This window comes from Mastomys coucha, unplaced genomic scaffold (genome assembly GCF_008632895.1).
Source record: "Mastomys coucha isolate ucsf_1 unplaced genomic scaffold, UCSF_Mcou_1 pScaffold5, whole genome shotgun sequence".
Classification (NCBI taxonomy): domain Eukaryota; kingdom Metazoa; phylum Chordata; class Mammalia; order Rodentia; family Muridae; genus Mastomys; species Mastomys coucha.
In genome coordinates this window covers 97,239,149-97,251,030 of record NW_022196911.1, presented here as the reverse complement: position 1 = coordinate 97,251,030, position 11,882 = coordinate 97,239,149, and the positions used below count along the sequence as shown (strand labels likewise).

The 11,882-nt window shown below is 55.8% G+C and overlaps 2 protein-coding genes across 6 annotated transcripts in view; one reads left to right on the top strand and one right to left on the bottom strand.

The window, feature by feature from the left end:
• The first annotated feature begins 90 nt into the window (after positions 1-90).
• Plekhh3 (pleckstrin homology, MyTH4 and FERM domain containing H3) lies at positions 91-10,472 on the top strand. 5 transcript variants are annotated; one of them, XR_004113150.1, is made up of 13 exons: positions 91-2,313; positions 4,366-4,421; positions 4,765-4,844; positions 4,954-5,145; positions 5,231-5,388; positions 5,491-5,611; positions 6,557-6,863; positions 7,459-7,666; positions 7,968-8,104; positions 8,348-8,480; positions 8,677-9,113; positions 9,453-9,644; positions 10,093-10,472. XR_004113150.1 is itself a non-coding variant. In XM_031351174.1 (13 exons), the coding sequence occupies exons 1-13, from the start codon at positions 1,513-1,515 to the stop codon at positions 10,270-10,272; spliced, it is 3,018 nt and encodes a 1,005-aa protein (XP_031207034.1). In that variant the 5' UTR covers positions 91-1,512; the 3' UTR covers positions 10,273-10,472. The 5 variants fall into 5 exon arrangements, 3 of the variants coding, with proteins under 3 accessions (XP_031207034.1, XP_031207032.1, XP_031207035.1); XR_004113151.1 differs by having other exon boundaries at positions 7,968-8,095; positions 10,093-10,228; XM_031351174.1 differs by having other exon boundaries at positions 7,968-8,095; positions 8,677-9,138.
• Positions 10,473-11,362: 890 nt separating this feature from the next.
• Positions 11,363-11,882, bottom strand: part of LOC116078738 (tubulin gamma-2 chain) — a 6,453-nt gene continuing 5,933 nt past the window's right edge. The window contains exon 8 of the mRNA XM_031354070.1: positions 11,363-11,752. Within this exon, the coding sequence (XP_031209930.1) occupies positions 11,555-11,752 (198 nt within the window). The 3' untranslated portion in view covers positions 11,363-11,554. The remainder of the gene's footprint in view (positions 11,753-11,882) is intronic.

Genomic DNA, 11,882 nt, shown 5'->3' with positions numbered 1-11,882 from the left:
ATGGATACCTGTAACCCCAGCCACTCCAGAGGTTGAGACAGGAGAATCAAGAGTAATGTCCTGCTTAAGAAGAAAATAAATATAAAAATGTCAAGGTGGAGTTTCCACTTAGGTTTAAAAAAAAATTAAATAAGAAGGGGATTGCAATTTGCAAATTTCCCAAGAGGTGTTACTGGGCCTGAGCTCAGAGTGTGGGGCGCTTGCGCCCAATTATTTCCCCTGGGATCAAGTCAAAGGAAATGCGCTGAGCTTTCCAGGGGAGGGGGGGTTAGATATCAGGCAGAAGTTCCCAGCAGGCAAGTGTCTAGGATCTTGAAGAGGAAGGGAGGTTATGGTAGTGGAGTCTCTGGCCCTTGGAAATCTCAGCATCCACCACTTCAGTACGAAAGTACCGTCAGGATGACTGCTAAAGATGGTGCGTTGATTTCTGGTCTTTGCTTTGCATAACTGCCAGGATTGTGCTCAAATGAGACCATTCTCCCCGTTTAGTATCCGGTCAGCAAAGTCAGACTACCGCTTCAGCCTGGAGTCTGGGGGCAAAAAGGGCATGGTGTATAGGTCCCTAGGGAGGCGTTGGCCTGAAGTCTGCCCTTCGTCCAGCCTAGTCTAGCCCAGCCTGGCTAGCCTCTGGCGGTAGAGACTTAAAACTTTGGCCTCTTGGAGCCAGAACCGAGGAAAGGCTCGAAAACTGCACAGATCCTCCAAGAGGCGCACATTACCCACCGGAGCGGACCTGGAACCTTCTGTCAGTGACCACGGGAATCTCAGCTGAGTCAGCAACGTGTGTGCGCGCGCGCGCGCCTGTGTGCATGTGTGTGTGTGTGTGTGTGTGTGTGTGTACGCGCTCCCGCGCGCTCCCGCGCGCGCCCCTGCCGCTGTCTAGGCTGTAGCGCGAACCCCGCCCTGGACTCTTAAGAGCCCTTGTTAACCCGTTCTTGTTCAGAAATGCAGCATAGTCGTCCCGAGAGGCCTCTGATCTATTGATTTTCTTAGACCACAGAATCCCCAAACATGCTAAGCCACTCTCCCCATCCAGTTCAATGGCCTGTAAATTCGCTTTTATTTCAGATCTTTGTCTAAGGATTCCAGGAGTTTCTTTCTCAGCTTTTTCATCTCAAAAGTGGGGGTGGCTAAGATCTAAATCTGGACCCTTTGAACTCCAAAGATGGAGAGCTGCCTCTGCAGCTGACTCTCACACGCAGGTGTGGAACGCCTCGAAGATATTAAGGCTCTTTACTTTTGCAGGGATTCCAAGATATGACAGGTAATCACAGGACAGCAGCCCAGCTTCCTTCCAGCTTTATGTCCTTCCTTCTCCAGACCTTCGAAAAGGGTTTTTAATTTTCTGCTTGGTGAGTCAAGAGTTAAAACAAGAGCACGAAGGCGGTCCTACGTGACGCCACAGACACCCCGTGTCCGACCTCAGAAACTGGGGCGTGTCTAACATCGCACCGCCCACTCCCTCCTCAGTTCCCTCCCTGCCCCTCCCCACTGTCACTCAGCCAGAGACACATGATGCAACCCGCCGCAGTTTCAAGCTTGGGATTGGTCTCACTGGCCGGCGCCAGGAACAGTGATTGGGCAGAGGAGGCTGTGACGCAATGTAGACCGGACCCTGTAAAGAAGGGAGGAGAGAAAGAACAGGGAAGGCGGAGGGAAGGAGGTGGGGGACAGAGAGGGAGGCGGGGTCTGGGAACTCTGCCCGCGCCCCCAACGCGCCAGTCCCGGGGCTGCAGGGAGCGCAGCGCGCGCCGCCCGGGCCCCGGCCACCGGACGCCCTACCGGACACCACCCTCCTTGGAGCTTGGACAACCTCCCACCACGATCGCTGCACCAGGCACTGCTCTTATAGGGCTGGACACTACAACGAACACTACTTTCCAGCTCCGGACATTGCTCCCTGCTCTCTTCCCCCGGCCCTGGACGCTATCTCCCCCCTCCTCTGCCCGGGCCCAGACATCGAGCCCCCAGCGGGCTCTGGTGATAGTCCTCTTGCACCTCAGCGCTGGACACTGCTTCCTTCCGGCCCCCTTCTTTCCTCTCGTCGCACCTCATCTCTACCCAGTTCGGGTCGGAGCACCTCCAGTTTCTCAGATTCCCTGCTGCTCGGGCAACACTGCCCGCACCCCCATTACCAGGCTGCTCGCCCGGATGCCTCTCCCCGGGGGATTGTGGTGGCTTCTCTGCTGCCGTCGAGGCTTCACTCTTCTGCACCGGGACTACGGGGACGGCGAGCTTAGCGGGGACGGGGACGAAGACGAGGACGACGAGACCTTTGAGCTAAGGACCCCGAGTCCAGCGGGCGGCGGGAGGGTAAGTCTAGAGGGATTTAGAACCGTGTTCAATCTTTCTCACTACAACCGGCCGTCACGCCTGAGCCTGCTCCATACTCGGGCCAAATGCGGTCCTCTTGGCCAACTGGAAATGTGGGGGAGATTCTTGTCTGAAGGCCAGAGCCCCGGGAGCTCCAGGGGCAAGTAGCCCTACTCGGGATGTGCCTGTGGGCCTCGCGCCGCACACAAGGCGCTGTCCACCTGCTGGGGGCCCTGAGGCAGAGGAGGCGTCACGCGTGGCCCGACCTGGCCCTGCCTCTCCCTTCCCCGCCGGGCCCGCGTCCCATCCCGTCTCCTTCCGCCTCCGCCAGAGCCAAGGAATGTGGCGAGGCCGGCTGGGCGGCTGGAACGCCTGGGTTCGCTCTGCTCTCAGTTCATGAGCACTGGGGCCAGATGCGGGAGTTCCCACCGCGGGATCCTGGGCGAGGGAAAAAAGACATCCTAGAATTGGGGTCTGCATCAGGGACCCCACAAAGAAAAAGCTCGGGACGATGGCCCTTTGAGGACTTCTCATTATCCCGCCACTTAAGACAGAACTCTCTGCCTTCTCTGGTGAGGTTTCTGGAAAACCAGAGGGAATGGGTGAGGGTGACTTGGTTGCTGAAAAAAAAATTTTTTTTTTTTTAAATCAAATGTCCCCTGGGAGAGAGACACTCGGGCACAATTGATGTGTAAGACTTCCATCCTTCGAGGAGCCCTCTCTCACACCCTTACCCACCAGAGGCAACCAGGCTTCTGTGTGCTATGGCCTGGGTCCAGCTCCCATTTCCCCCCAACCCGCTCAGGGGTCCCCAGCAAGCCCGGTGGCTCCATTCCTGGGTGGGGCGGGCTGCACCGCAGCCAGTGCAGGCGCCAGCACCTGGCGAGGCAGAGGGCAGATAAATATAGAGGGGAGGAGGAGGGAAGCAGGGGACTGCGATTAGGGGAGTTGTGGGGGGTGGGGGGAGAGCGATCAGTACCTGTCCTCTGGTGGAGTAGTGGAGAGTGCGGCTCAGAATCTCCAGAAATGAAATGGGTAGGCTTCCCGGGGAAGAGGGGGACCTAGGAGTTCCCAAGCTTCCCGCATGGGCAGGATCTCTGTCAGATAGGCCATGGCCTCTCTCATATGCCCCACCTCCACCCCCTCCTAGGAGCACGGGGACAGGTGTTCCTGCTCCTCCTCCTCCTCCCCCAACCCTCTTCCTGGCTTTAGCAGTCTGAGCGCAATGGGACCATGGCACAATTCCTGTCTAGCTAGCTTGGCTCCAGGTTGATATTGACCAACCTCAGACCCCGGTTACAACTGAAGTTCCTAAGCAGGGGGTTGTGTATGAGAAGGGCAATATTCCAAACCTCCCTTGGTCTGAAGAGTATGTGTTTAGCAGCCTCTTGCCCCCCTGAGCCCTAGCAAGGGGGTAGTGTGTCACTTTCCTCCAGATTGTCTGCAAAGTAACACACAAAGCTCTTGGAGAACATCTTCTATAAAAGGGTCCCTCTTCTCTTCAATCAACGCTGCCAACACCCTTACCCAGTATTGGGTCCTACACTTTCCCTGGGAGCCCATCTTCTTCTCCTCTGGAGGTTCTGAGCAAAATGAGGGTAAAGGGAACAACTGAAGAGGCTTCCACGGGTAGAAGGGACTTCATCCCGTGCCCAGTTTGAAAGATGGAGAAACTAAGCCCCACAGATGGGAGGGGACTTTTCCGCAAGGTATGGCAGTTGGTTGGTGGCCCATCCTCTGTCAGCAGAACCCAAGTCTCCTGACTCCCAGCTAGGTTTCTCTGCCCACCCCCACCCCCAACCCCATGGTTGCATTTTCAAAGGACAATGGATAGAAAGTCTAGAGCTCCAAGCTCTTGGGCATTATCTAGTGGTCCACAGAGACTTGTATGTAGAAGGGACAATCCCAGAGTGACTCTGGCTCTTCCTGCCCAGTCGATGGTCGGACTTCGGACACTCCTTCCTCAATCTAATGAGTGATGTCCTGAGCTCATGTGAAACCATTGGTGCTAGGGGTCAAGGCCTCTGAGTGTATTCTTGCTTATCTCCCTAGGGGTCCCTGGACGTTACACTGACTCAGCCAACAAGGAATGGGCCGATCTCAGACAGGTGAGCTTCTACTCCGAGTCTTAGTTCAGATGCTGCAGCTAGTTCTCAGGACCCCCTTCCTGGCATCGTCCCTCCCCTGAGTTGTGCAATAAGGGAGAGGCCTTGTGCTGCCGGACGCTGTGGTTTGGCTGGGGTCCCGGGGGGCGGTCCAGCCAGGGGCGCGGGGAGGAAGGGGGGTCCTAGTTATTTCTGGTGCGAGGTCAGAACGGCCCCGTGGTTCCCACAGCCTGGAGGATGGGTGCCCAGCTTGGGAGCATGGTACCCCTTGTCGTCTGGGGAACCCCTAATAAGGAGGTGGAGTGGAGGCCCTTCAGCCTCGCCCAACTTTTCATCTCTGGTCCAGACTGCAGAGCTGGGAAGAGACCTGGAGCCTCATCCCAGACAAGGGACTTCCGGAGGATGACCCTGACGTCATTGTGAAAGGTGGGAACACCTGGGCCCAATTTTGGAGGCCCCCAAACACAGCCCTCCTAAAAAATTGTCTTCTCTTATTAATCTCTTCCTCCTTATCTCCCCCCTCCCCCACCCCCAGGTTGGCTGTACAGGGAACCCCGTGGAGGAGGGGCAAGGCCTTGGTTACTCCCCCGCAGAGCCTGGTTTGTGCTCACCAGAGATTCCCTGGACCAGTTCAGCAGCAGTGGGAAGGGGGCAAGGCGCCTCGGAAGCCTGGTCCTCACAAGTCTGTGCTCAGTGACTGGGCCGGAGCGTAGGCCCAAGGAGACCGGTGAGACATCTTAAGAATCTCCCTACCTTCCTGGTAGGGGCCCCAACAATCCCTGATTGCCCTCCGTGGCTTCTCTTTCCACCAGGTCTGTGGTCAGTCACTGTGTCTGGCCGGAAACACAGCATCCGCCTCTGCTCCCCACGCCAGGCAGAGGCAGAGCGCTGGGGGGTAGCACTGCGTGAGGTGATTGCCTCCAAGGCTCCACTGGAGACCCCTACCCAGCTACTGCTCAGGGACATACAGGTAAGAGAGTTCTCCAATATGAACCAGAAGGCTTGTGGTCATAGACACTTTCTGCACTCAGAGAGCTCCTTTCCTCTGTCAAGTGACCCTCTTGACCTCTAGGAGAGCTGTGGAGACCCAGAAGCAGTGGCCCTCATCTACCGACGGAACCCTATCCTGAGGCATACCAGTAGTGCCTTGTATGCCCCACTCTTGCCCCTGCCCTATGAAGTCAGCGCTCCAGGTGAGTGAGTGAACTCTAGGTCAAGTCTCCTTGATGACATGGGGTAAGACTTGGGGTAAGACCTGGATAGCTGGGGGAAAGCTTTACAGGCTTTGGGGTTCTAGCCATCTCCTGATTTCTCAAAAATGTACATGGATGAACCCGGAAGCAGTCTAGACTGGAGGGCAGCAAAACCAGAACAGGATAAAAACTCTGCCTCCCTCTGGCACCTGCCCCTAAGGGTCTCATTCTGATTACTTCATTCAGATGCACTTACACTACACGTTCCTATCTTTTTCATTAAACTCTTAAAGACAGGGACACATCACCTTTACCGGCAGCGGGGGGGGGGGGGGGAGAACCATCATTTGGGGGAAATAGTGCGGGAACACTTCTTTCCACAAAGGGACTAGTGACTGGCCCAAGACATAAAGCTAGAGGCTTACACAATGCCAGGAACCCTGGTTTTTTGTTTCCAAGCAGCTTTTCTTTTTCTTTTCCTGGCTCATGGTGAGGACTCTGGGCACCCAGCTAAGGGGAAGGGTTGAGAATATGGTTCCTTGCCGGGCAGTGGTGGCGCACGCCTTTAATCCCAGCACTTGGGAGGCAGAGGCAGGCGGATTTCTGAGTTCGAGGCCAGCCTGGTCTACAGAGTGAGTTCCAGGACAGCCAGGGCTACATAGAGAAACCCTGTCTTGAAAAACCAAAAAAAAAAAAAAAAAAGAATATGGCTCCTAGTCTTTCTCTTTTCCTTAGTAGGAAAATGCTAAGCAAGCTAAGAGGGGTCCCTGGGAGGCAGAGGTTGAGAGTTTGGGTCTGTGGACCTTCGCTTTTCCTTTCACTCCTTTTCATGCCATCCCTTGTGCCCTTAACTCCCTCCAACCTCCCTCTGGATTGTGCCTTCCTCCCAGGGCGCTGCTCTGTATCCCCTCTCCAAACCATCCCTCCACCCCCACCCTCCTGCAGGTCCAGGCTACGCACCCTTACGAGAGGAGGCAGTGAGGCTGTTCCTGGCACTGCAAGCCCTGGAGGGGGCACGGCGCCCCGGGCCCCTGATGCAGGGTGTGCTCCAGACCTGTCGGGACCTGCCTGCACTCCAGGACGAACTTTTCCTGCAGCTGGCTAAACAGACCTCAGGTCCTGCGGGTCCCCCTGGGCTCCCTGCTACTCAAGATCCTGCAACCCTCCGATACTGGCAGCTTCTCACTTGCATGAGCTGCACCTTTCGGCCTGGGGGAGCTGTCCGAGGGCACCTCCTGGGGCATTTGGAAAGGTAAGAGCAGAGGCCTAAGCCAAAAAGCTATGTGGCCCAGAGAGAATGGCAGGCCAGTGTAATAGTTTGAGAAACAGAGAAGCTAGATCCAAAAGAAGGGATGAGAAATGGCCAAGAGCTGGCCTGGTGCTAATAATTTATTCAGTACCTTCATGGGAATTACAAGATCACATCCCACGTGTGACCAGGTGAATCACAAGGCACTCCCTTTGGAAAAAAACAAAAAGGCAGGATTTAAGGAAGCATAGCAACGTGGCTGGATTTCAGATTTTAATCACCCCAAGATCATGGAGTTGGAGGAAGTAGATGGAGCAATTTTAGGAGAGCAGGCAGGAGACTTCGAAAATATTTCAGTTCCATGTAAAATACCTGGACACATTAAGGTTGTGGCCAAGAAACATGAGTTATAAGGAGGAAACTGACCAGACGTCAACTGGGCAACTATACTTAGACCCTCACGAATGCTAAGCAGACACTGAGTTATGTATTTCCACCTTTGGTCATGTAAAATAAATTACAATAAAAGAAAGAAAGGAAGGAAGGAAGAAAGAAGCAAGCCCTTGGAACACTGGTCCTTGGATTCCTTCTAATTCAGGACAGAGCAGGCACTCCCGGACTCAGAACTGGCAGAATACGCACGCTTCATCCGGAAAGCTTTGGGTCGGACTCAGGGCCGAGAGCTGGTACCTTCACTAGCAGAGATTTCCGCACTGAGCAGAAGGCAAGAGCTGTTATGTACTGTGCACTGCCCCGGAGCTGGAGCCTGTCCTGTGTCCATCGACTCCCACACTACAGCGGGAGAGGTGAGGCCAAAGAATGAATCCCCATTGCTTCCACTTCTGAAACTGGTCTCCCAGTTTTGTTTGTTTACCCACGGTACTGGTGGTTGAACTCTGGGTCTCCAGGACAGTATACACCCTGCATTCTAGCTTCTCATGCCCGGCTCTGGCATTGTATGCCCCTTAGTCTCAGATTTGTTTCGTTGGTAGGCCAGCAAATGGTGGTGATAAAAACTGAGGGACCCTCTCCAGTGGGATTGGCTTTTTCCAGAATTCTGAAAAAGACTCCCGAGTTGTCTTTCTCGTCTTTCTCCCTTCTTTCTAGGTGGCTCGAGAGTTGGTGGGTAGGCTAGGTTTGGCCCGGAGCCGGAACGCATTCGCTTTGTATGAGCAGCGAGGGGCCCAGGAGCGAGCCCTGGCTGGGGGGACCCTCGTGGCTGACGTCCTCACCAGGTTTGAGAAGTAAATGTCCAGCCCGAGCCCTGCGCTGTATTAGCCAGTCTACTTAGTTTTTGTCTATCACTGAGCACGTTTATCTAGGCGTGCCAGTAGCTTGCTGATCCGCAGACAAGTCCTCACCCGCCGGTGGTGGTGTGCAGTCTGATTTAAAAAGCTCGCCAGGGCCCCACCCCTCCCCCCCATTAGCCTGCGTCCGAAGGGCCCTGCACAGTGCGCGGTCTCCACACATCTTTTTCCTTTCTGCAGTTTGACCTCAGAGGAAGCCGGACTGGAGGACTCGCCCGACTCCGGGTGGAGACTGTGCCTTCGTCTTCACGGACCCCTGCACCCAGAAGGGCTATCTCCAGAGGGTCACGAATTGCCTTTCCTCTTTGAGCAGGTGAGAATCTCTGGTTTTCACGTCTCCAGACCGACCAAACCGACCAAAGCTTGAACAACGCTTAATGCCCAACCATCCTCATTTCATTATTGTGGCAACCCCACGGGAGACTTTCCCCAAACCCAAACCTCCCCAGATTCCACACCCGGAGGTGTTTTTACAGCGGCTCCACTGACGCCGCCTGCCTCCCCTGCAGGCTCACGCTCTGCTGCTGCGCGGCCGGCCGCCCCCACCCGAGGACACGCTGCGCGCCCTGGCGGCGCTGCGCCTGCAGAGTTTGCACCGGGACTTCTCCCCGCGGGGGCCCCTGCCGCTCCTGGACCGCCTGCTGCCGCCCACCACCCCGCCTCGCGAACCACCGCCGCGCCCTACCCGGAGGCCACCATCCTCCGCCGCCCTGCTGGCCGGGGCGCTCTGGAGCCCGGGCCTGGCCAAGAGGCGGGCGGAGCGTGCCCGGCGCGGCGGGACCCGCCGCTCGACGGGAAGCTCGACGGCCCAGGTGGGAGGAGGCGGCATCAGCACGACGGCCGCGGTGCTGGGCGGCTGGAAGCGGCTGCGGGGCATGGGCCAAGCTGAGGCCATGGCTGCCTACCTGGCTCTGGCGGCGCAGTGTCCGGGGTTCGGCGCTGCTCGGTATGACGTTCTGGAGCTGAGCACGGTGAGGGGGAGAAGGGAGAAGGGGACTCTGGTGGTCCAAGCCCCAACTTTTATCCCAGAGCCACAGGCCTCCCTCTGTACCCCTAATGAGGGTCATTTCATCCGCCATATCTAGAACAGCTAGCTGCCCATCTCAAACCCCTGGACTCTCAGGCTTTGGAGGCTTGCACCTCCAGGTGCTTTTGGCTATGCCACACCTGTGCTGTCAATCAAGGGTCAAGGAGGCTTCCGAATCACAGCCATCTATCTCCCTTACTAGAAATAAAGATGCAGCGGGCCCCGCCTTCGATCCTGACCCCGCCCATCTCTCCGCAGGAGCCTGGTGGAGGTGCTCCACAGCAGCTCTGCCTGGGTCTGGGAGCAAAGGCCATTTCGCTCTCCAGGCCTGGTGAGACAGAACCCATCCACAGTGTCAGCTATGGTCATGTGGCCGCCTGCCAGCTAATAGGCCCTCATACTTTAGCGCTGAGGGTGGGCGACAGCCAGCTCCTCCTGCAGAGTCCCCAGGTGAGAACAGGGCTTGCTGAGGAGAAAACACTGGCAAGTGTACAGCTGTAGATACTAGGGATCCAGCTGTGGTCAGAAGCAAGCTTAAGGAGCTTTCAAGGGATTTGGGGGTGAGGGAGTCAAATGATAGACTAAGACTGAGATAGTACAAAGAGTAACTGGACAGGAAGCCACTGGAGAGTCCTGAAGCACTGGGTAAGTGGGGAGGGATTCTCACAAAGATAGCCTAGAGATGTGGGGGAGAAACACAAGGACAAGGGCCTAGGGAAGGGTGAGGCTAGCACTTGGGGCGGGGAGGGGGCGGGTATGAATGTGAGAGGAGAGAAGATTGCCAGGCCTGAAGCATGCAGGAACCTACCTAGCAGAAGCTTGAGCTCTAGAGCTTAGGAAGAAGAGAAAAAGAGAGCCAGATGGGCCCTGTTGCACACTGCCCTATGCCCTCTGTTAGGTGGAAGAGATCATGGAGCTGGTGAATGCCTACTTGGCCAACCCCTCCCCCGAGAGGCCCTGCAGCAGCAGCTCTGGTCCTCCAAGCCAAGACCTGCCGGACACCTCCCCTCCCAGCCAGCACCAAGTTCTGGAAGAGCCCCAGGGACAGTCTGGCTGCTTGAAGCAGCTGCAGGACTAAACCTGCCAAGAGGTCAGGACTTCTCTTTTGCCTCCAGCCTGAGACCAGAGTGCTCTGAGATTTGAGGCAAACATGGACCCTTTTTGGCCCTGCAGGGACAGGGTACACCCACACCCGAGGGCAGTAATGGGTGTGGACAGTTTTCTAGTTTGTTTCTTAATTTATTTGTAGAAGAAAAAAAAAATGGTTATTTACACAGAGCCTTCCTGTGGGAGTGTTGTCGATGGGAGAAGTTAAGAGTTCCTTGGCTCAGAACAACCCCCCCTTTCCAGGACACCCACACACTGGGCTTTTACCAGGCACTGAGAGGGGAGTGTGGATACCACAGAGCTCCACCCTCCTTGACCTTCTGGGTTTAACCTCCTCCTGGCCACCATGCCATCATAGGATGGTGGGTGGGGCAGGCAAGAAGGCAATACTGCAAGCTGGCAATTACTCACCCTCTTGTTCGCCATTGAGTAGTCTGAGGGTGGCCCTCCTATCATCCCTGGCCTGCAAGGGCAGTGAGTCATCAAGACGGGCACTACCCAGGTCCTCCCCTGGTGTTCATTCAGCTCCTGGGCCCTATCTGCGTCCATGTTTGGTTGCCCCATGCTTTAAGAATGAAATGGAGAGATGACTGTGGCCTCACACCGTTTTAAACATCTCTGGTGTCATGGGTGCAGGCCTACTCTCAGATTCTTATCCTGTCAGGTTGGTTAAGTGCTCCAGGACTGGACTAAGTTCCTGGAGATGCTGGTGGTCCTAGGCAATGGGACTCCTATGTCCTAGCTATTCTGACTTACTCTGAACACCCTTTGCCCTCGACCCTCTATCTCTTGAGTATAAGAGGTTAAGGCAACACGGCCCAACTGGGAACAAGGGCCTAGGCACTGAGGTTACAACAGGTCAGGAACTTCCAGTAATCTCGAGAGAGGGACTGATCCCTAGGAAAACAGGCTGGTTTGAGGTGAGGCGGGGAACAGTGAAAACACACCAAGACCTGGGCTAAGGAATTAAGTTGGAGCAGGTGTAGGCCAGCCTACTGTCAAGTGCCTGGAGATGGAAGGTATGCTCAACTCAGCCTCCAGAATCACAGACCAAGCTCTGCTGAATTCATCATCAAGTTTTATTAGAGCCAAGCAAGCCAGTTAAGAGCCAGGAATGAAAAGAAGAGATAGGGACAGTTCCTAGACTGGACGTGAACTCAGAAATGGGAGGCGAAGTTGTGTCAAGAGGGTTGTGTGCGGGGGGGGGGGGGGGGGGGGGCGGCTGTGCTGTCTTGGGACAAGAGAGAATGGAATCACTGCTCCTGGGTGCCCCAGGAGATGTAATCCAGCCGGGTAGCTGCGTGGTACTCATCAATGAGCTCCTGCACCACCTCCCTTGATCTGTCCATCTCCTCAAAGTTGTCCTTGAAGATGTCTTCCTTGCGGAACTGTTCGAGGAAGGCCCCCCGCTTCCACAGTTTGTCGTACTGCTGGCAGGTGCTTTCAAAAAGCTAGAGGGAAAGAGCACTTCAGAATGGCATCCAACACTGGACACAGGAACTAGGGACAGACAGGGCGGAGGGAGCTAATGACAGTAGGGAGTGGAGCAGAGTGGCCAAAGACCAGGAGCTGGGGGTGTGG

Coding starts and splice junctions, on each gene's coding strand:
- Plekhh3 (XM_031351172.1), top strand. CDS start 1,513: ATGATGCAACCCGCCGCAGTTTCAAGCTTGGGATTGGTCTCACTGGCC. Junction 5,612..6,556: donor CTATGAAGTCAGCGCTCCAG/GTGAGTGAGTGA, acceptor ACCCTCCTGCAG/GTCCAGGCTACGCACCCTTA. Junction 9,645..10,092: donor TCCTCCTGCAGAGTCCCCAG/GTGAGAACAGGG, acceptor GCCCTCTGTTAG/GTGGAAGAGATCATGGAGCT.